The sequence below is a fragment of the Centruroides vittatus genome, unplaced genomic scaffold (assembly GCF_030686945.1).
Source record: "Centruroides vittatus isolate TY-2023 unplaced genomic scaffold, ASM3068694v2 scaffold_1025, whole genome shotgun sequence".
Taxonomy (NCBI): Eukaryota; Metazoa; Arthropoda; class Arachnida; order Scorpiones; family Buthidae; genus Centruroides; species Centruroides vittatus.
In genome coordinates, this window is record NW_027122668.1 from 442301 (window position 1) to 467068 (window position 24768).

At 34.3% G+C, this 24768-nt stretch overlaps 1 protein-coding gene across 5 annotated transcripts in view; it reads right to left on the reverse strand.

The window, feature by feature from the left end:
* The window catches only part of LOC136986458 (eyes absent homolog 1-like), a 37513-nt gene extending 13002 nt beyond the window's left edge, over positions 1 to 24511 (reverse strand). For 2 of the 5 annotated variants that reach the window (XM_067283982.1, XM_067283985.1), the window contains exons 1-2: positions 24225 to 24510; positions 5493 to 5548 (exon numbers count right to left, since the gene is read on the reverse strand). In XM_067283982.1, coding sequence (XP_067140083.1) covers positions 5493 to 5548; positions 24225 to 24278 — 110 coding nt within the window. In that variant the 5' untranslated portion in view covers positions 24279 to 24510. Of the gene's footprint in view, positions 1 to 5492; positions 5549 to 9935; positions 10180 to 24224 lie in introns of those variants that run through there. The other 3 variants (XM_067283981.1, XM_067283986.1, XM_067283984.1) reach the window with 3 other exon arrangements.
* Positions 24512 to 24768: the final 257 nt, after the last annotated feature.

Genomic DNA, 24768 nt, shown 5'->3' on the forward strand with positions numbered 1-24768 from the left:
TACACCCTCTTCAAATTGTTATATGCAGAGAGGGAAGGAAACGTTTTTTTTAAACTGGAAAATGTCGGTTTATAAATCACAGAGACACGTTTATGATAAATAAAGGGGGTGCAAGGTACACGCTTTTTTATTTTTTATAAAAATCTATTTGTTTAATTTGGAGTGAAGCTGTAGTTAGTGCCAGTTTAGAGGGTTGACAGGTCTCTGCTGTCAATAGCAGATGCACGTCAAACTGTCAACGTTTCTTTCATCTGTTTAGTTGGACCTGTCACCTTCTTACAGTTAGACTCCGCATACCAACAGGCTGGTGACCATGTGTGAGCTCTAGTAATAGATATGATTGATCGTGAGGTAACTTCCTCTTCTTACATATCGAGAAAACTTATAATTCCGGTTCTGCTCGGTTCTATCGATACTTAAGATCTTGTCTACATTCACACCAGGCTCTGGTATTTAAAAAAAAATCCTTAGTTTTAACTGATTAAACGTTGCTAGTGACGAAAAAGATCCATGTTTAGAGAGATTTTCTAGCTCTACATTTCGGTTTTAAGACTGTTTCATTTGAAAATCACCTTCAAATTTAAGGTTAGACTCCGAAAAATGTCTTCAAATTTCAGGTTGATTTTCAGAGAGTTTTCTTTAAAAATTGCCTTAAAATTTAAGGTTGTGACTCGGCTACTCCACTCGAGAAACGTAAACCAAACGTTTAATAATGTAAAATTAAGCTTAAATCTTAATCACCCCTGGAAAAATCTCAAAAACTCAATTAATCCGTGTGAATTCACACTTAAAGTACACTAGAAACACACAAATTAAGTGCTTAATATCGTCGAAAACATACGAAAAACTTTGCTAATTGCCCTCGAGTACTTATACTAACGTCAATACCCTAAAATATGCAGAAAGAAATGAATCTAGGAAGCATAGGAATCAGAAAAATAACGAATCCACGAGCCTCCAAAGTGATTCAGATGATAGCGATTTCTAATGGGAGTTCATATTCACACCACATTTAACACATTGAACAGGAGCTGGAGTGGAATTCCTATTCAATGAATGAGGACTTTAATCAATTTTAAGCCTCTAAAAATATATTTTTTAAGTAAATTAAGTTAGAAAAAATTAAAAAAAAAGTGTTATTCTAGATCGTGGCACGCTAAAGTTTTTTATGTCATCAAGACTGTCACGTGCCTCGCCATAAGGTACTTATCACATTAAACTTTTTTCCTTCTTCCCTCCCCTTTAATCAAGATCAGCGATTCTTTATGTTAATAGTAAACAAGTTTGATGTTATTGCTGAATCATTTCTAGTTTTTTAACATGATTTTTTCAGATAATTCGGCACAAAATGAGCTTATTATAATGTTAAACTATAGGTTGCTGCTGCTGGGAGGGAGTTTAGAAGGTTGATAAATTATTAACCCGTTTGATAAGTCATGTTTTTTTTTTTTGTAATTAGAGGAGTGTTTTTAATCACAAATTCTTTCTTCTTTTTTTTCTTCGTCTATAATTAAATTTAAACCGTAGAAAGTACGGTTTAATTAACGTGAAAATTCAATATTTCCTGCTGGCTTCCAGAACGAGTTGTAAGCAAACTAAGCTTTAAAATTGCATAACAGTTAAGTAAATGCGTAAATTAGCATTTTGGGGATTTGGGAAGGCGTAAATTTGCCAAAATTCGAGGATAAATTGATCTTTTTTTCGTAAATTTAGCTGCGAAGCAGCTCTGTAAACTGCGTGACGGATATCCGAGATGATGATAAATATGGCGAAGACGTACGAAATGATGAGTGTGCGAGTGCGAGAGAAACAGGAAATGGTTGTTTTATAGGGGAATTACATTTTAAAAACCCGAAAATTTTAGCAGATTTCAGTAGAAAAGTCAAAATTCTATGCCAGGAAACACAAACACCTAAACGGCACTGAAACCTCATTAAGTAGCGACGTTCAAAGCTTGATAAATTCGGTAATTATGCGAAAACTGCTGTAGGGAAAATTCTCAAGAAAATAGCGTAATTAAGTGCTTAAAGTAATAAATAACGAGTTTTAATTATTATTTTTTAAATTAGTTTTAATTAAATAAAGTAGATCTTACCTCAAAGATTGACCGAAGAGTATGAGACTTTTCTACCTTTACAACGAATTAAATTTTCATAAAATACTCAAGAGTACAATAGTTTTTGTCGAGGAATACAATTAAATAATTTAATTCTGTTTATATTATTAGAAAATGATGACTAGAATTTTACTCATTTAAATTTTCAATTAATGCATTGTGCCATTTCTCTGAATTTCTTTACCTCTACATCACCCATTCAATTCGCCATTTGTTCGACTTAATTTAATAATAGCTTAAAATTTTTTTTTTTTAAATCTTTAATTAATTTAGAAAAGTAATAACATTTTTAACGTATAAATTTTAAATTTAATTAATTTTTTTTAATTGGCATTACGTTTTTCTGCCCAAGAGTAGAGGTAGAAGTTACGCGGCAGGAACGTAGACATATGAAAATGTAGGCTGGAACCAATTGAAAAAATCGAAATTAGTGCTCGGTCTCTACTTTTGGCAGTTGGCATGTGGTCCATATCAACGTCACGCAAGACACAAAACGCAAAAACGGATACTTAAACGAACACTACAAGTTCCAGACTCGAGTTGATTCGAAAAAGAAAAAAAAAACGAAGTGTCAGCGCGGAAAACATAACGAAGATGCGAAAAAAACGAAGTGACAGTGAGGAAAACACAGCGAAGATGCGAGAAAATGAAGTTTGTGTGAGGAAAACACGAGGAAAACCCGAAAAAGTGAGGTGTGAGTGAGGAAAACATAAGGAAAACCCGAAAAATACGAAGTGTCAGAGCGGAAAATATAACGATGATAAGGAAAAACGAAAAAAAAAAGAAATGCAACTCGTGCCACTTACCAGAAGTTTTCATGCGATTTCTTCTGCATTTTTAAATTTATTTATTTTTTTGCGTAATTTACCGCTCGCAACTTAAAAACATAACCATTTACGTATGGCGCGTTAAGTATCGGAGGAGGAATTTTGCCATTTCAATTTGTAGAAAGCGCAACGCACTGGAATAACTGTAAGAGGAGATGGAGGTGCAAAGCATGATTAGAAAGACGGAAGCGAAGTCCCGCCATCTGTCAACTCCATATCTCTCGATGTGCGGTCACAACTAATGAGCAGCAGTGGGACCGACTGGCTTCTTCCAGTTAATAACGCATAAGCAGCACGCTTTATACGCATTAATATCCATTATAAGCGGGCAAAAAAATAAATAATAAAAAAAATCCTCTCGCAGTGTCGAATTTTAACGATTTTCAACGAGTTCCAAGCACACGTAGTTTGAAGGTGAAGGGAGGGACTTTGATCTCTGGTGTTGTTACGTTTTGAATCCGTAGTTGACATTGGTGGAGTTTTATAACGTTTTCGGGTGACAAACAAGTCGGAATCTGTATCGAGCGCAGCGTTGTATATGTAGGCGACCTTCTTGTGTTTCAGTTTGTATACAGAGATCCGAAAATAGTGTCATTGCACACCCGGTGGTTTTGTTGCGTCGGTATGAATATTTAAACGGTTCTAATCAAAATATTTTTTAATAATTCGTAAACTTCCTGTTTCTAAATCGTTTTGAGGTTTCAAACTTTGATGTAAACTATCCTCGTTTGACGTTTTTCCAACAATTACAACGGATACTACGCTGTAAAGTCCACGCCTACGCCGTCTTACGCTCGTGTAAATCGTTAAAACGGGGGTTAACCTACACGAAAACTTGTCAATTTTAACGTATCTATAATTCTACGCGTGTTAATATACTTAGGCCTATATATATTGTCGGTAGTAAATTGAATTACGGACAGACACACAAACTGCTGCATTATACATAATTATAGTTACAGTTACAGGCACGTAGACTAGTCTGTATAATATAATACAGCTATAAGCATCTGTATATTACTTATATATAAGCTGTACCCACATAATATAATAGCCTATGAGTCAGTCTGTACATAAGTCTGTACAGATCTACAGACAGGTGAGCCCTATGTTGCACCTGATACGTGATAATAGCTTCTACATATTCTGTGTTATTCTAATGACTACAGACCTCTTAAGTTGATTGTTAATGGCTTACATTTCTAGAAAACTGAACTGTATATTAATACAGTACATGTATATGTATAGAGTTTACAGGAAAAAATACATTAGTATAATTCTTACAAAGCTCTGTTGTGTCTGGTGTAGTGTATAAACTGTAGAATAGAACCAATGAGCGTGATATAGGGTCATGATCTATATATAGATGCATAGAATCTTGTTTCAGACTATGTTATAGTATAACCTTACCTTATAGATTTAGATAGACTCATAACAGTTATGCACATACAGCCTGACACATAGGCTATTATATTATCTGGTGGGTGCAGTCTGATTATGGGCCTAAAATCTATACTTTACAGGCTGTATTATATCGTGTAGGCTCACAGAAATTATATACGGATTCAGGCTAACTTAACTTTATAAATCAACCCATAGACTCATAAGAGTTTTGTACAGACTGACTCATAGGCTCGGAGCTAAGTCTATGGGTTATGGGCCAGAATCATATGATATATATTTTACAGGCTCAAGGGCGTTTAGTCCGCGTGAGCCTGTTTAGTCGTTAGGGCCTAATTAAATTCACATAGCTTGAATTCCCTTTTAAAAACCCAACAAAATCCCATTTTCGATAAACAGATTAAAAGAATTCGATAGGCGATTAACTCAAATTCACTTTCCCCATTAAAAAAACCACACACAAATAGAATAAAACGGCATAAACACACCACCTACACGACACAATAATTATGCAAATTCGGCGGAGCGCGCGCTTTAAAACACTTTTTAAAATTGAATTTGTAGCTTTAATGGGCCATTAACAATCGAAGAATCGAGTAAGAACGATGCATTTTAAAATCAATATTAAAAAAAGAAAGAAAAATAGGGAAAAATTCACTTATTTATTTATTTTTTTTTTTTTTACGTTTGAGAGAGTTCGATCAACTTCATTTTTTCTTTAATAAATGCAGGAGGCAAGGGAAGAGGAGGAAAAACTAAGTAAAAATTCAATTATTGGAAGTAATCGTTTGAAATGTGACCAGATAATCCGTAAAATTCAGCTTTTTTTAAGGGGGAAAAAATAATAATAATAAAAAAAATGATCACAAGGTCCAGCATCAACTATTTAGTGTACGAGTAACTGGATCCTGTAAAGTTGCTCTGAATGGATTTGGCCATCCCCACTTAACTGATTTAGTTAAACTCTCTTCACAACTTTAGGGGGATTAATATAAGTACTTAAAACCTTATTTTCTATCGGATTATAAGAGAATTTTTCCGAGAATATGAAGAATTTCTACACTAAAAAATACTCCCCCATCTTATAAATCGAATAAATCTATTATTTTGGTTAGGAATTTCAGTCTTGGGGGGGGGAATTTCCTTACGTGATTGGTGTTGTCTGATTCGTTTCCTGATCTGCTTCGTGTCTTGATCTTTTTACCTAGAAGTAAATTAATTTTTTTAAGTAAATTATAATTAAAAATTCGTTTTTTATGGTTAGGAGTGTGATTTAATTAAAGAAGCTACCTTAAAAAAAAAAATGGGTTTAAACTTGCGTACAAAATAACGAAAATAAATAAAATTAAGTAAATAATTTTAAGTTTTATTTAAAATTTAATATGTTTTCTTTAATTTCTATACATTTTTAATGTATTTATTTAGTTATTTATTAAAAATTCGTTAAAAAAATTATCTATACTGCAACACATTTCTAAGGTATTAAACTGTAAAATTAAGCTTTTAAACGGAAAAAAAATATGCAAAATTTATAATATAAAACGCGTAATTTTTTAAAATACTTCTTAAATTATTTATAATATATCATTTTTATATAATTATTTATTAAAAAATCACAAAATAAACAGCTGATTTAAGGCGCTCTCATCTCCTACTCCAAAAAAAAAAAAAAATGAAAATTAAAACTAATTTAATTAGTTTTAACATATTAAAAATTTATAAAATTATCAGAAATAAGATGTTTTAATAAACTAATTAATTTATAAACATATTTTCCCTATAATTAATAAAGATATGGAATGAAAATTAAGGGTTATTTTCATCGAAAAAATTTAAGAATTGCAGCGAAGATAACGGAATAAACTCGATCCCTTTATGTTTATTTAACACTTTATAATGTTTAAAACTTAAAACAATTCAAATTTATTATATTTATTAAACAGAATTTCTATATAAAACGTATCCGTTTGCGATCCCTTTTCTCATAAGCTAGCTCGAAGAGTCAACAGGATTGTCACGAAACTCCTCTTGAGATTCCTTAATCCACGTGCAATTAAGTAATAGAAAGAGAGAACTAGTCTGTAAGTCTTTGGTAATTTGGATAGGACCCAATTGAATGGCCCGGGGATACAAAAATAAGGACAAGTTTGTCATTTTGAAACAACTCGACTGACACGTCTGACATCAGTCGGCTTATGTGGATGCCATATTTCAATTCTTCTTGCTCTTTTCTCCATCCACACACATATATATATATATACACACACACTGGAGGGATGGAAACAGGCATTTTCCTTTTGTTGTTTCCTTTCTGTCGAGGGGGATGATGATGGCGGAAGTCACGCTCTTTGCATCGACGACGTGGGAAATCAAACTTCTTCTATATAAACCCTGCACAGACGACAGAAATAGAGGGGATTAACTCCGCTTCACAACTGCGAAGTGATGAGGAAGGCAAGAATGTTATGGATTTTAAGCTAGATAAATAGGTCCTAGCGATTTAAAATTAGGTTTTACATGCTTTTAATTGGTTTAGGAGAGCGAAAAACTGCGAAGGGGTTATGCTCCTTACGCAGCATTTCTTACCCATTTTAAACAATTGTATGGAGCATATTGCTGTTAAATTGTTAAATAAATGCCCCCAAAATATATTAATAATATACTTTTCATAGTTTTTTTTTAGCGGATAATTGAATATTTACTCGAGAAATTTCGGAATTTTTGAAGCCATAATGAGAAAAGAATGACACAATTTCAATGTTAATCTTCGATCCGTGGCCGAATTTAGACTTGTTATAGACATAAAGTAAGAAAGGCGAGGCCCTTCTCTTCTACCAAATCGTAATTGAGTTAAAAGCGTGAGGCCCCTTAACCATATTCTCACAATCTGTGGCCCTAACTAGTCGAGCTTAAGTCGGATCTACTTCAATCGTTTTCAGAACTCAGAATGACTCGATCACTTGAAAACGATCAAAATTGCTTCAGAAAATGGTTTCGGCTCTCAAAAACGATCAAAGATTGAGCATAAAAATGAAATTCGCTAAATACTGCATCAAAACTAAGCTAAAAAATAGCAACTAATTAATCCGTAAACCTTATACAGGACCCTGAAAAATTAACCCATATAAAACATAACATAGAATTCACTTCTACCCGAAAATTAGAGCATTAAAAATTAGCATAAATCGACCCCAGAAAAAGTTATTTCCCCCTCTTTAATATCCGAAGAGGAGTGTTCGAAAATGGGGTGTTTCCTAACTTCCATTATTCAATTTGTTGAACACGGTGCACGGTTAATCGGTACGGTTTGCCCCGCCGCAACTGTTACAAGAAGTGCAGTTCTCGCGAGATTTGACCGCCCTACTGCAGTCGACAGAACAGATTTAGTAACACCCATTCTTATTGGATCGAGCCGACTCGGGAAAACTTAAGCCGATTTTCTAGCGACAATTAAAACGTTCGACAGAGAATCGTGTTACATCTGCTCCGATTTTTATAACCTCTTTAAACGAATCTTCCACCATTTAAAATAATAAAAAATAAATTATATATTAAGTTATTTAGGCCTAAATTAAATAAACAAATATCTGAATTTGATCACTGGCCATTCTCTGCTACAGATCAAAGTCCAAAGGGCCCTTTCTACCCATCCAATAAGGTTAAATTAGTCCATACCTCTTGACTTACTGTCCTATAACGTTGTTAATTGTGTAAATTGCTTGGATATGTTATGGCATTAATGCCTTCATAGCGGCTTACCTAAAGCATTATGTAGGCCTTTGGCATAGTTGAGTATTTACTAGAAAACTCGGCTTGTGAAGCGCGTTACTACGCGTAATTGTGTGCATTTTAACATATTTGCATGCTAGCCTTAAACCGTTATATGCCTTATCTGTTACACACCATAATCCTTATTATACTTTAATCGATTGCATGCCTATAACATGCCTTTATCTGCCAATCATATACCTAAATCTATTAGGTTTATAATAGGCAGATGAAGGCATATTATACTATTATGTCTTATTAAACCTTAACCTATTACATACTTAAACCTGTTAAATGCCTTGCTATGTAACTCAACCTGTTGCATGCCTTAAGATATTAACCTGAACTCTTCATACAAAAACAAAGCTTGTATTTTTCTATTTATTTATCACTTTCAAACATAATTCATCAGTATAGGATTTAGCACAGGAGGCATCAAACATAACTTGGAATATGTGGAGTTTATTATGTTTTACATCAATGTAACTCACACATTTTACCACCCTTAGCAAAGTACAGAACTAGAATATCTTCACTAGCACATTCGAGATAAAAAATATCCACCTGAAACACTCAAAAACATGCCATTCAAACACTCAAAAAGATTAATTTTGACTTCTTTCATCTGTAAGGGATGATGGAGGAAGCCAAACTTGACTTATTTATAATGTAAAACAGATGAATATTATAGAATTTATCCGTAATTCTTGAGTATTTTATGTGATTAAAGTGTACCTAATTAATTATAGAGTTTCTCATGTTTTCAGTTAAGTTCGGGATTTTTTTAAACTGTATTTTTGGCAATTTAACAATTGATAACCATTAAATTGTATTTTGAGGAGCCAACAAATGGTGTTAAGTGGGAAAAAATGTATCCTATTTGCTTCCTTTCTAGGAAAATGGGGCTACGGAGCGCGTGCGAGGGAGGGCGTAATTTTCTTTTCTGTTTTCTTCGTATGAATACAAAAATTTTTGGCATAAATTTCGGTTAATTTCGTTAAAAAAATAATCAATTCCCCCAGTTTATAAAGTGCATCGATTGATATTTCGGTGGTGTTGTTTTGAAAGAAACACTTCTTATCCCGACCACCTTCTGCAAGCAGAGAGTGACAGGACCCATCTGCAAGACCTCGGACGCCTCCGTCTTTCTAGGAATGAACAAAAACAAAAGTCATCAAGTCCGAGAGGGGGGTAGGAAATTTTGCCATCGTTGACGTCACACACACACACACACACACACAACAGCCTACGTCAAGGGACAATGATCGGTCGGATCAAGTGGATCGTAACTTTATGGGGGAAATTTTTATTTGTCGAGTGAGGTAAATCCCAACACACACCAAAGAGACGCATCCTCTCGACGTCGTTACCCTTCAGGATTTCTACTTTTTTTTTTATGGTCACATCCCATTGCTAGACTTGGTTTCGCGGTTTAAGTCACGTCTAGGTCAAAGGTCGCTGTAAATAGACCAAAGGTAAGATCGTCTGAGTTGCTGGCGATCGAGGAATGCGAGACTAAGGAGTGACCCTACTAATGAATCGGAATGCCAAACGAGCGGGAAAGAATTGTAGGGAATTTTCTGTCCAAATTCCCTCATCTGACAAATTACGTTTCGTTAGTGTTTGCGCCAGACACGCAACTAAAGAGAGAGAGAGAGAGAGAGAGCGTTTCAGACAGATAAATAAACACTGCCAAGCTTACACTAAACAAAACCAACTCTAAATACGTCATCGGAAGGAACGACTTGGCCTATCAAGTGGTCGAAAGTTGGAGAATTTTTCGAGGAAAAAAATAAGAAGAAGAAGAAGCAATTACTCGTTACCTGTGCATCGAACGGTTTCCTTTCTAAATCCACCATCTTAGAAAAGCAACGGATCACAAAATGAACGCTTGCATGACGGACATGTCAAGGCGAAAACTTTGGTTTATTCCAAGCGACGGTCTAGCAAAGGGGTGTTGGAGGGACAGCAACTAACTGCTTGCTCTGGTCATTCCATTTCCATGTGTCGCCTCAGGCAGGGGTGGTGGTCAGTCCCGGAGGGACAGAAACTTTCTTCTTCTTCTTATTCCCTCTAGCTGTGTCATCCCCCCTTGGTAAAAATCTCGACGAGTGATATCGCGGAAGAAGCTACAAACTCGTCTCGCACACCAACACACGCCGGACCCTGTTCGAAAATTATCATTTGGGAGTTTTTATCCATTTAAATTTGAACTTGTGTAATTATTTCTAGAGCTGGGAGTGTTCGCTTTTTGTGTGTTGAAGTTCTAAAACTCGCCTCGTGACATCTGGAGCTAATTTTTATTTTTATTTTTAATTTTTTTTTACACTCATTCCATCATTGTTTAACGTATATTATCAGGTAAACAAACTAGTCTAGTGTTTTATGTGTATAAAAAAGTCTTCGAGTGTTGGACTAGCTCGATTTTTTTATATTAAATTTACGATTTTTCTCTTGGAAAAATAAATTATTATTACTTTTTTTTTTATTATTTATTTAGTTTTAAACGTGGAGTTCTTATCAGAAATTCGTTTTCTATAGATCTGTTAGGGGGCAAACATCTTATCCACTCCATTTTACTTCTTTGGTCTGTAAACATTCTCAACGAGGACTTTCTTACAATAGTCCCTTTATTTGACATTATCTGGAAAGCTGTACTCGACTATTCCTTCCCTTTTTTTTACAATCAAAATCATAAGATTTTATAGGCCAACGAGTCGAAGTTCGTCTCGAATTTTTGATTTAGACGATAGAAATTGGGGTATTTTTTTTTCTTTTCTAGTAGATTTTGGGCTTGTGTAGGCACAATAAACGTGGCGAAGAGTCTCTACTTCAACCTGGAAAAGTTAAGTCTTGGGTTTGTAATGACCTCTGGGCCCAACGGGAGGGGATATGGGAAAGTGATCGTTTTACTCCCTCTCCAAATGAAAAAAAAAGCTTTAAAACTTTAATTTAAACTGTTAGAAATTGATGGAAATTTCACCAATTTTACCTAATTAATTAATTATTTAGTTTAATTAATCTGCAATTAAAAATAATTTTTAAGTTATACACGAAATTTTGGCCTAAAATATTTAATTTCGAACTGTAAAACCGGGTCGTAGCTGTATTCTATAAACTAGATAACGGGTGAGAAGAGCGTGGCATCTCATAATGAGGTCCAGTTCGGATGACCTCTAAGGCCAACGGGAGGGGGTGACCTGTCAAAAAAGCTGTTTTATTCGCATTCTTTGTGGAAAGTTTAGATGATAATGCTGCCAATAAAAGTCGGCCGTTTATCAGCATATACTCTTCAGATTAATTCGATGATAAAGGCTTCCATTGTGGGTTGTTAAAGGGGAGGATTTTTATCCAGAGTTTCTTTACAATTTAGAGGCGAAAAAAGTTGAAGATGGCATTTCGCACGTTCCCGACCGCTCGTATACTGGAGGAGATTGGCGAAATTTTAAATGGCACCTGTCTTAGCCGGTTACGAGTTTTTAACACCCACTCACGCAGCGATACCATTATGAAAATCCCGTGCTGCCATCTGTTTTTCGAAAGCATAATTAATAATAATGATGGTAATAATTACGTTTAAGTGATTAGAAGTGCGAAAAGACGGCTTAAAACACGAGAATATTTAATTGTCTTTTGTGTGTTAAATACGGGCGTAGGAATGCCGAACGAATGTCGAATAACGAATATTTTATCCCTGTTTTAATTCCATCGTTCGCTTAGAGGAAGATGTAAAGTGTCATTTGAGAAAAAGCCACATCAAATCAAGAATTAACAAGACACACAACCATAAATCACTCCTTGCTGAAGATAATCATTCATCTTTGCCAACTCGCTATCTTTTCTATGACTTTACTCGTTTCCGCTTCCGATTGGTTCATCTTTCTCTTAAGACACGCCCATACTTGTCGGTAACGACGGAAAGTGGGCGGTATTGACTGATGGGCGTTACTTGGAATCGCTAGCCAATGACAGAGTAGGGGACGGGACTTGTTGGTTAATAACTTACAAATAAGCCGGATGAAGGGAAACAAATGAGTGCCATCTGGTGGTTCTGCTTCGAGTCAATAATCGTTTTCGATGAATAATTAAATTGATAATGATCAGAATTAACTGTTATAATTAGGAATATAATTCTTATAATATTCAATTTTATGGCTTCATTTTTGCATTTTTAAAAAAAATAATCTGCATATTATAACTATTTTAGGTTTTAATGCTTAATAAAAGTGGTATTACAAGGTTACATAAATTTCTATAGGGTTGTAAATTAAAGGGTTTTTATAATATTTTCTTAAGAAAGAACCACATATAAGCTTAATTTTTAATGTTATAATAAGTTTTACAAGGTTTTAGATAAGAATTTTACTATAAGAACCTTACAAATGAGCTTCATGTAACTAGTAGTTTAAGTATGTCAGTTTATAAACTTCTTTATAAAGTTATAAAGAATGTCATAGGCTTATAAAATTATAATATTATATACTTTACTTCTACGTTTAAACGCAGTTTTATAAATAAAATAACTAACAGATTACCAAGTTATATACAAAGCCATTTTATGGCTATTGAAGGACGTGGGTTCGGATCTCACTGGACAGCATAATTTTTAATTTATAACTTTATTTCTTCTTAATAATTATATTTTAATTGTCACAGAAAGATGCAGGGACTCATTAACGCATGGGCCTAACTAGTCAAGGTGAAGGGCCTCATCTTACCGCTCATTACTAATGTTTTTGTCTAGATCTATGTAATGCCTCGGGATAAATGATACCAGGGCCTCAGAAGTGTTTAAAACAACCCCAGAAAGTGCCTGGATTTAGATTTTATTCGTCACTGGCTAAAGAAAGGCCCCAACATTGAGTCCAGAAGGGCTATGTCTCAGAGAGGTCTTTTGGTCTGTGTGTTGATGAATATGGTTTTTAGATTGTAATTCTTAAAAAAGTCTTAAAATAACTAAATAAAGTAATAAATCGAAATCGGGCATCTCATTAATTATTGTGATTTAATTTGTATCAAATTATGTTTTATAATTATTAAATATTTTTGTAATTTGTGAAACTATTTCAAATTATACCGCCCAAGTGAGTGGCAGGCCCTATATAACCTCAATAACGCCTTTATTATATGAAAACATCACATTATATCCAAAAATAATGGTAACGAAATGTCTTAGCATGAAAAGGACCTTATAGAACTCGTATAGGGCCGCTAGTCACAAATGTAGGCCTCACCCTTCTCCTAAAGCCATGAAAATATACGAATGTAAACAAATGAAACCAGACCTTTCATCTCTTGTCAAGAGTTTAGGCCCTAATTCCTATCACTTTTATATCAGTTTTTTATATAAAAGATAATTTTAGGGCTCCTAATTGAGTACAGAATCCAGATATTCGGCGTAAAAGGGCCTGTCTGGTTCTCCTATAAGCATCTAGGCATAAATTAACTTATAAGAAACTGCTGAATGGTCCAGATTCGGATAATAGAAGGACCATGCCTCAGAGAGGCCTTTTAAACTATCCAAAGATATAAATTATACGGATATTTACTTTTAAGATTCAATTTGAATCCCCAAAATTGAATCAGATAATGAATTGCCCTAACTTATACAGACCTATTGGGCCTTCCTGTATCAAAGTCCGAATATAAAGCAAGTCACTTTCTACTATATGAACTTATGATTTTACTGCAAAAATAGATGTTTTAAGCAACAATTTATTAACTTTTGAGTGATAATTTTATTATTTATCTGATAGTCTATAAAAAAAATAAGCGGAGAGGCCAAGTAAATTAATTATATGCATTGAAAATCCTTTAATTTTTGTAAACAAAACAAAGATCTTAGCCCATTTATTCCATATTTCTATTAAAATTTCTATTTAAATTAAGGTTTTAAGCATAATTTGTGGTAATATTTTGCTACTTAACCGAGTTGAAATTGGATTTATCATTATTTTAAAGCGCTAATCTCCCTTATTTTTAGGTGAAACGTAGAGTAGATCTAAGGATCATACTTATCTGAATTGTTAAATATGATGCTCCCTTTCAGGGTTTTAGATATGAGGATGCGATATGGCAGAGTAAACCTTCCCCTAGTTTGCCTTCTAGAATGATAAACCATGCATTTTGATGATAACTTTTGATAAATGGGGGGCAAAATCTTTTATCGTATCGAGTTTTTATTGTGTTCGCTTTATTATATATAACCCTAAATCTTGTGTTTCATGGAGACCACTTATATAAATCACGTAAACCTGAACTATAAACCTTAATTTATATATAAAAAACCTATGGAATTGGCTTTGAAAATATAAATAATTTAATAGTTATAACATCAAAATTAATTAATATTAAGGTTTTACTAAAATTTCACAATTAAATATGGAATTAAACGCGTTTAACTCACCCAATTACTGATCTTCTTAAGCAGTTTAAACTTAATTTGGAAGCGTAATCATTTAGATTTTTATTTAAATTTATAAAGGCCCTTTAATATATAAGGCTAATTCGCTACATATTCTAAAAAGTGGACTTTCTTGGATGTGGAAAGTATATTTAATTAAATAAATTGCCTTCAATGGAGTGAAAATTTAATCTTTTCCATTGTTACAGTAGAATTTCTTAATTTATACAGCGACTATATAATAAAATACAGTTAATTTAATCTATATTTATGGATTATTATGCAAATATGGGCCTAAAATCAATTTATATATTAATTTTTTAATACTTTTATGTAGTAATCCCATTGATATAAATGAGTCTTTAGGCCTGACTCTATAGGTTCTGTAAGCTCTTGGCTCTATAGGAAGGTGAAATTAAAGGGAGAATATATTAATAAATACTAAAACTTTGTATAAATTACAAATTAATATATCAATTGTTACTTGTAAATTTTAATTATTTTTATAAAAATTTCCTAAAAATTACAAATAAACTGCGTAAAACCTGCCTTAAACTTTACCTTTATTGAATAAACTAACATGCCTTAAGGTCAAAGGGCAAAATGGGCTTTATAATAACTTGGCCTATATAACTTGGCCTTGGCTATTATATAATAGTGAATATTTCTATTAAATATTGCGTAAATTTAACCTCAAAAGCAAAAATTTATCATTTTCTTAAGGATTTTTAGCTTAAATTAGTCCGTAATCTAGGCATATAATTTTAAATTGCATTTCTTTAAAAATTATTTACAAGCCTTAAAGGACGAAACAGCTGTTACATTACAAAAGTGGATTAAACAGTAAGTAGATTAAAGGAAAAGTTCGAAGGTCAAGTAGATCCTGAAAGCATAAAAGTCAGTAGTTTCACACACGAAAATACTCGATTTTTTTTGTATTTTTAAGCAACGATTTAAGTTTATTTATTTATTTTTTTAAAATAACGGTTACAAATTGATATTTTACGGGAAAATGTAACATTGTTTAACAATTATATTTAAAGATTTCTATAAATAAATCTGTTTTAGACGACAGAAAACAGTATTATTTTCACTCGGTTATCTGTTAAATCACCTAACTTCACAGGTTATTTCAATTGGTAATTAATGTCCTGGATTGTAAACTCAGTTAAAATTAATGCTGTTTGGGCTATAAACAAGTAATTTATAGTCTTCAGATTATAAATTATTGCTCAGTTTTGCCATAATTGGGCATAATTTCCATCTATAGGTAACTTTATTGTGTTAGGCATGCACTTTTCAGTGCCATCTATTCTCTGTTGGACTTGGAGTGTTTATTGTTTGGCTCCTAATATAATTAATATAGAATATCCTATATAAATATTGGCTCCTTTACAATTATATTCCTATAGGATTCATGCTGTACTCTTCTCTTTGTTCTTACATAAATAGAAACAGAGAGAGAAGTACAGCATGAATATACATTAAAGACTGTAACATTCAAAAAAATTAAAGGAATAAACCTTCTTAGGGCCCTATAATTTAGCCGGCTTCACGTTTAGAGGGCCCTAAGAATGTTTCTTTCCTTTAATTTTTTGTATATTAAGAAAAAATCCCCCCTTTTCTTGTTAGATCCCCTCCATTTAAAAAGGTGTACTGAAGGCCTGACAAATGTTAAGTGGCTCGGGCCTCCTGGACATTCGAGAGGCCCCACGAGTACGTGGTATAAATTGTGTGTAGAATTGATTTAAAAATAACATAAAATTGCTTATTTTCTGTATAAAATTAACTCATTCGAAGCTCACAAAGCGCTATAAATTAAATCTTAGAAACAAAGGAAACAATAAAGGAGCCGAAGAAGGCAAAAGAAAATAAAAATAAATCGTTAAAGAAGCGACGAAATAAAAATAAATAATAAATTTAAAGCAGAAAATCCTTCGAATTTTTATAACAACGATTAAATTTTAAATTAGAATTAAGGGGGAATGAATACCATCTAAATTTAAGCATAGAATTTAGCTCAGTCGAATCATTTTTTAAAGTAAAAAAAACGTTAAAAAATTAAAAATAAAATAAAAAAACTTTAAAGAGAAAAATAAATATAAATAAAATTTTAAGTTTAGTTACATTAAATGAGGTAGAAAATTTATAAAATTTTGCCAAAATTTCCCAAATAAATTCAATTTAAAACCGTGCCAAGGAGGCAAATCCACTTCAGAATCACGCACTCACCGAAGAATAATAAGAAAAAATTAAATAATTCGAAGCAAATTATTTATAAATTATTCTTTAAATTCAAGAAATAAGTTTAAAGAATTAAAATACATTTAAAAAATACCAATTATATTTTATAAAATATTTATAAATAGAACATTTGTAAGATGGAGGATGCCTTTGATATGGATGTGTATCATGTAGGAAAGTATTGGTATAAAACTAAAATTCTTTGTTAGAGAATAGAAGAATATGATACTACAACAGTTGATGTATTATTCTAGAAGTTGAATGATATTTTGTGATCTTCAATCGTTGTAAAACCATCCTGTCTTGTCTTATTTTTGTGGAAGGTTCACTTGGCAAACTACACTAGATGCAACTTGTTGATAGGAAATCATTCAAATAAACCTAAATAATGTTGTTTTAAAAGCTAGAAAATTATAATATATTATTTGTTTTAGATAATTAACAAACGAATAATGAAGTTTCTGTCTTGTGTAATTGTTCTAATGGGGACATTCATAAGTCGGGATCGAAGTTACGGTTGTGTGTCTTGTAATTCGATAATTTTAACATTATTATCGTTTATAGTTTAAAAAGTATAATTGGAAGCTAAATTTATAAGCAATTTAATCGAAAAATTAGAAATTTTGCTTAAATTACGCGTTTAAAATGCCGAGAATTGACGAGGAAAACACGATCTTTATCGTCTCGTCACGCGATATTCTGTCCTATAAAATCAATTTATCGGCCTAAAAATATATAAACAACCGTATTTTTGCCTAGAGAATAGATCTTTAATCGTTTCTATCTTGAAAAATTCTACAAAATTATATATTTATGCATAAAATATACCTTAAATAGTGCGTGTAAGTGGTGGGGAAATTATGTAAAAACCGTTATTATTGGCCGTTCCGAAAGTGGCTACTCCATTTAGCATAAGTGTATTCGAAATAGCAATCTGCATTACCGGCTGAAGTCGGTCATTGTAGAAACAGCTGCTGTAGCCAAACAATAGCCTTAAGCTCTGCCAGTTCTCTGGATTTGCCGGCTGGACCCAAAAACCTCTCCGATCTTACCCATTATAGCTACTGTTTACTACCGAATAAGTCAAATTTCTAGCATGTGTAGCCTATTGATTGGCATAGAAAGGACTAGGAAAGCCTAAAAATACGATTACAAACTAAAATCTGCCAGTTAAAATTAAACTAGAGCCATATTTAGGTTGTGTTAATGAGTGGTTGAAGGATCTAATCTCTGGATCTTTCGAGCGATTTATTTTATTTTAAATAAGAAAAAAAATTCCGTTTATCTTATATTATTTCGTTAAATTAACAGTTAAAGTTACTATAAATAAGATTTTAAATTTATTTTTACGATTATAAATTAAAATCTGCGAGTTAAAATTAAACTAGAGCCACATTTAGACCACATTAATGAGTGGATGAAGGATCTTTCGAGCGATTTATTTTATTTTTAATAAGAAAAAAATACCTTTATGTTATATTATTTTGTTAAATTGATAGTTAAAGTTACTATAAATAACATTTATAATCGAGTTTTTATTGTAAATTTATTTTTTCAATTAGGCTATAAATTAAACTGGAGCCATATTTAGACAATGTTAATGAGTAAATGAAGGATCTAATCTATTCATCTTTCGAGCGATTTATTTTATTTTAAATAATAAAAATTGTCTTTATGTTATATTATTCCGTTAAAGTGATAGTTAAAGTTACTATAAATGAGATTTTTAATAGTTTTTTTTTGTTTATTTTAACGAGAAAAATAGTAAAAATCCACCCCGCTTTAACGACGGTTCGCTTGTTTTCTAGGTTAACATTCTGAATGGATTCGAGGTGAGGACATATTTAGCAATAAGAAATTTGTGAAGTATGCGTTACGTGAATGTTGAAGGGGGGATTTTTCAGTTGGCCAAGAGAAACAAAACGAGAAAATAATGACGAAGCGAGAGAGAGAGATAGAGAGAGGAAGAGAAGGGAGTCATCATCGAGTAAAGAAGTAGAGGCGAAGACGAATCATGATACATCAGCCACATGTTTCTGTTGACGTGCGTGAACGGTGCTAGATGCTATCTTCCCGATCTGGGGACATGTTTCAGACAACAAGAAGGCCAGACGGCAACAACTGTTCATTCAAACTCGCCGTAAACACAAGGACTATAATGCAGATGGCCCGTACACGGTGAAAAAATTTTAATGATCTTGTAAGTAAACAGCATAAAGTTAGCTTGGCTACAATTGTTTTTCTTCGCATTATACGCGATTCAATGCCCTTTTTTCGGGTGTGCAGGAGGGGGGAGGCGCCTAGAGGAAGGCCGAAAAACCAATTGATGGGAACCGAAAGTGGTTGCCAGGTTAACAGTTCTTCAAACATGGCCCGTTCCTTCCCTCCCCAACGGTCCCCTTTTTAGTGAGTGCTAGACATCAGCCGACGACCATTGTTGTTGAGCACCCTATTTAGGGAACAATAGCGTGTACAGAGTTCCTTCTATGAACTTTTAATATAGGGGTTCGACTAGTAGGACCCACTCTGCCTTGCGAGGAAATGTCAAAAAGTTATTCGGTGGCTGGGGTACGAGTCGATTGCGTCAATGAATAATTTCCTGTTTACGATGCTTTCCCCCTTTTAAACGAATGCCATTTATCTAAAACTAAACCTCTTCCCTCCCTATTTTAAGGAAACGATCGACTAGTTAAATTAATATTTATGGTAACCTATTAAGAGTCGAGTAACATTATACACGAATAGGGTCGTAAGAGGCTTTGGTTGCCGTTTATAATTGATGCGATGGGCAATTTTCGTGCATGAAGAGGGCATTAAAACATAATCGAGCGGACCATTATTGAATATTTGATCGAGTTGGGGGCTGTTACGGGCTTCGGTTCATTAGTATTTGTTTCTTGTTCGATTGTAGAGTGTAGGTTTACCTGTGTTAGCTTATGTATAAGCCCTATGGGGTTGAGACCATTACCCAACCTTCCCGCCCCTCAACAATGGTCAGCGAAAGGTCATTTCTTGCCCCGATGCTGTTGTATGCCACTGGGAGGGGATGGGAGGATCGTCAATAAGTAAAATTTGTTCGCTGCGGTTGCCCACTACTGTAACACACAACGGGCTGATCAGCAATGGCCCGCCCGGTCTTTTCCCACTATTTTCTGCTTTCTATACGACTAGAGTCATAACTCACGCGACCAGACAGCCGAATCGGGGTCCTTGTGGACGGGTAGCTCCACTCCAACTCACAATAAACATCCCGATTGAAAAACAGTCGAGAACACCAAGAATAACACTTGTAATGCCTATTCTGTGGATCAGAATAGAGAAACGTGGATCCTAGAAAACTCGTAAAGCTTCGAACGTTAATTAATGGCTTCTAGAAGGGTAAAATTAGACTCGTTATAACATATAAGAGACCCTTCTTTACCAAATAAGTCTATAAAAACGCGAAGAACTAAGCTAGTATCCGCATGGAATGAGGTCTTAAGTTGTAGCTTGTTTGTAAATCTTTCTCTGGCTCCTAGGAGTCATTCCACTCAAACTAACAATAAACAGTGGGGAACACTAAGAATAACACTTGTAATGCCTTCTCTATGGATCAGAATGGCGTAACGTAGATTTTAGAAAGTTTCAAACGTTAATGGCTCTTGTAGGGGTTGAAATTAGACTCGTTATAACGTATAAGAGGCCAATCCTTAACAAATAAGTCTAATATACGCGTAGAACGAGGCCCTAAGTTGTAGCTCGCGTGTAAATCCTTCTTTGGCTCCTGAGTCACTCCACTCGAACAATAAACAGTAGAGAAAGTAAGAATAACAATTGTAAATGTCTACTGTATGGGTCAGAATGGCGAAACGTGGATACTAGAAAGCTCGTAAAGCTTCGAACATTAATTAATGGCTTGAAAAAAGGGTTGAAACTAGACATAAGAGGCCCTTCACCCTTACCAAATAAGTCTAAAAAACACGTAATCCTAAGCTAGTATCCGCGTAAAACGAGGCCCCAAGTTGTAGCTCGCGTGTAAATCCTTCCCAGGCTCCCAAGAACGGATGGAAAAAAAAAAAAGTAATTTTAGTGTATTATCCTTTGATGGATTCTTGTATTACCTTTCGGTAGACAGTTTCGTTCTCTATTTCTGTACGCGCTCACAAGAAATTCTTTCTGAAACCAACCACAATCGCATTCATTGATGGTTCCGATTCCTCAGGAACAGTTAATTGCTCTTATTCGGGCCAAGTACTCAGGAGCACTTAGTCACGGTAAATTATATTTGTGATGTTGAATGGTTGGTGCTTTTTTACTGCTTGGAATGATGAGCATTCGCGGTGTGTTTCTGGGAAGTCTGATCATTCCATTCCATCATCTTCATGCAGCCATATCTACCGTCAGTCGACCATCTCGACCTCACAAGAAGCCGCTGCACTTCTATTCTGTATGATGAATTGCCATCCCCCTTATTTAACGTGCCCTTTCATGCAATCGCGCCATTAAAAATTCCATTTAAAAAAATGGCGCAAAATGGTCAAAATCACCTCCTAGTTTCGTCAATTCTAGTGAATTTTTAATGGTGAGGAGCCAAAATGGTTTCGGAGGATCTCGAGGAGCGTGATATAAAAGGAGTCATTCTTCAGAAAAGTCTCTGTTTTAATTAATTAAACTCCTTAATTACACTTTTTTAAGGGTTAATCGTGTTAAGGGGAATTTTGACAAAAAAAGGCGGGGATTTGAGCGCGTTATCGCTCGATCTCAACTCATTAAACGCGAAAAAAATGGCTCCTAAAATTATTTTGTAATATTCTTACAACGTTTACAAAGAGAGGAATTATTAAGACTCATCTCACTTTACAATAATAATAATAATAATAAAATCCGCCATTACCGGGCTATTAATCAAGTATAGAGGCCAGTCACGTAACCGACTTTTTGCACTCTTTTTTCGAGCTGACATTGGGCCTTATTTCGTCCCGAATTTTGCGAAAACGTAGATAAGGATTAAGGTATTTTTCAGGGAATTAAGGAGGGAGGTGGGAGTAATTTGCGTACGTTTAAGTAGTGAAGTAGGCCTTGTGTTTAGTAGTAAAATAATTGAGAAAAGTCAGGAAGATTCGGTCGAGAGGTGGTGGTGGTGGATCGAATAGTTGAATGAACATTCGGCAGTGTGTTTAGCCACAAAAGATTTAGGGAAGGGAAGAAAATCCACCCATTGGTAGTGTTTTCTGTCGAAGGTTTAGTCCCATTGTGAAGATTTGTGAAGTTTATTTAGAGGTGTGTGATTGGCAAGTTTTTACTTGTAAATCCCAGATCAGGATAGTGATTTAGAGAAGGTCTGAGAGAGGAAAAAAATTGGGGTGAATTGGTGGCCCGGCCCCCCTCCCGTTCGTCTACTAGTTTCCCCATTCAGTAGCTCTCCCCTAGACTTGGACTGTATGAAGTAATCAGGAGGCTGTCAAGAGGCCTCGACTACAGGGGAGGTATTCAGCAATAGTTGTCTATCAGCGTGGTGCCCGTTAGACATTTGTTGGATCTCAAGGACTGAAATGGTCCTTCAGCTGTCTCTTGTGTATAGCAGAAAACTGGCGCGCGCAGTCTGGATTGTCCTTTTCTCCGCTCCTGCATCCATTGTTCATTGCTTGTAGTCGCTTCTAGTTATCATCGGTGGCACATCTCTGACCAGAAATTCATCTCTTAATAATACGTCAGCGGAAAGGACACAAATCAAAGATTGAGACGTAGGATCTCATCGAACAATGGACGCCGAACCAGCGCTCACCACTCCATCCCTGTGGTCCCTCGGCTCACTAAACAACAATATTGTCCGGTCCCCCCTCGCGAATATGTCCAAGGAAAAAAAAAAACCTAAAAATTTGTCAAAAATACACACGGGAGACACGTCAAACGCAGTGTGTTACTCCGATTGTTCTGGCGTGAAACTGTCAGAAGGGGGAACTTTCTTAAGCTCCAACCCAATACATAATGGCCTAATTCGTAAAGTTTATAAAGTAAATACTTTAAAAAACCAATTCTTAACTTATTCAAGTTATAAAAATATAAATTGTTTATTAATTTAATCCATTAAAATACTTGTAAAATTCAACCTGTATGCCTAACTAGGCTAAACGTCGACAATTTCGAGCTCTATAAATCTATTTTCGAAGGGAATTTAAGGATTTTTATTCGTTTTTAAGCCATTTTTTAGTGTTTTTAACCGTATAATTACCGAAAAAATCGAGTAATTCCAGTTACATAAGCTAGAGAAGGGAAGAAACCATGGCACTTCCTTACAAGAAGCCATGAAAAAGCCAGTTGAAACTTTATTAAAATGAGCAAAAAACTCTAAATTTTACACACTAATTATCATTTTAATCGTTATTTTTACTGTTTTTTTTTTTTAAAAACACAATTAATTTAACGAATAAAAATATAATTTATTCAACTCGAAACTAATGAAGTTCTGCCATTTTTTTAAAGCGATTTGTTATGAAATTAATTCTTTTTAAGTAATTAAATTTACGCCTACTTGACCTAAACCGTGTAAATAAACCTTTCTATACGAATTTTATTCATTCGGAACGGGCAGAAATAGCTTAAAAATTGTGTTTTTATAAACAATTTTCAGATCATTTTACTTTATATATTATCTTACAACCATTCAGAACCTAAATGCAAGAATTTTCGAGGTCAGTTGGCCTTTCTGCTTACAAAAAAAAAGAGACAATTTTTAATTCATTGAGCCTTAATAAATGCTATTTGTATTATATTTTCAGCTAATTTTCCTCTGTTAATTACTAAAAAAATCAATTATTTCGTGCCAATTAAGCCAGTATGGCAAATATAAACTTACATTTTTTTTTTCTAAGTTGCTATCAAAGAAGCAAGCAAAAAGTCCATTAAAATGCAGTAAAAAACTGTAAATTTTATACATTAAACTCATCCGGAAAGATTTAATTTTACAATAAAATCAATTTAATGCGATATTTTTAAGGAGAATTTGTTAATTTTACTGTAAATAAAGGGTCTTCCCAAGCCATCTACAGACTTTACTAACGAAAAAAAAGACCCTAGTTTTTCCGATTTTTAAAGCAGAAAATTAGCTGTAAATCACGTAAAATTAGATAAATAACGAATTTAAATTGGTAATTTCGCCGTAAACCATAACATTAGAAACCCGTAATTTACACGAAATATAAGTTACATACGGCCTAACAGGCTGACGAACTAACGATTTTAATACGCGATTTCGTAAGCGAGTAAACTCAAGGCAAGTCCCGATTAACCGGCAAAATAACCTGTAGAATTGAAGTATAAAATGAGGGAGTCGCGGGTTTTTTGACCTTTTAACCCGACGCTTCGAATTAATTACGGGATTTTAAACTCGAATAAGTTAAATATACGAAAATTTCGGAGGGTCCAATTTAGTTTAAATCGGGGAAAAGAGCGCGAAGTTACGCGCTTCGAGCGCCGGGAAACTTACCTGAAGATAAGGAGGAATCGGTGAATAATTATAATACGGCACATTATACAACATGATGGGATGGGAGGGGTTCTCCTCACCCCCAAAACTAGTTAATGGCGTGAAGAGAAGGGGGCGGAAGAAAAAAAATAAACAGAGGAAAAAACAGAGTCGGAGGCAATTCGTCTCTCACCACACACTTCTAAGTTCTGTTGATTGGGAAAGACGAACGAAGCAACGCGATTGACAAGTTGTAAGTGTCGATGCCACACATACGGCTACTTGGTGGAGAGGAATCGTCCTCCTTTAGTTCGCCCTGCCGCCGCCAGGGGGCGTCCAGGCTCGGGGAGGCGGGACGAACCTTATTGGACCAGACGGCGTGACGAAACAATGAGTTATAGTTGCCAAATGTGAATTATAAAGATGGAGGCGCTTCCCTGTTTATGCGCCTTGTGGGTGACGATTAAACTTTTGTGGGTTTATTTAGACGCCGGCAACGAGGTTATGTCAACGGTAAGGTGTCGGAGAGTGACACTGAACCGTGTGCGTTAATTGTTGACACATA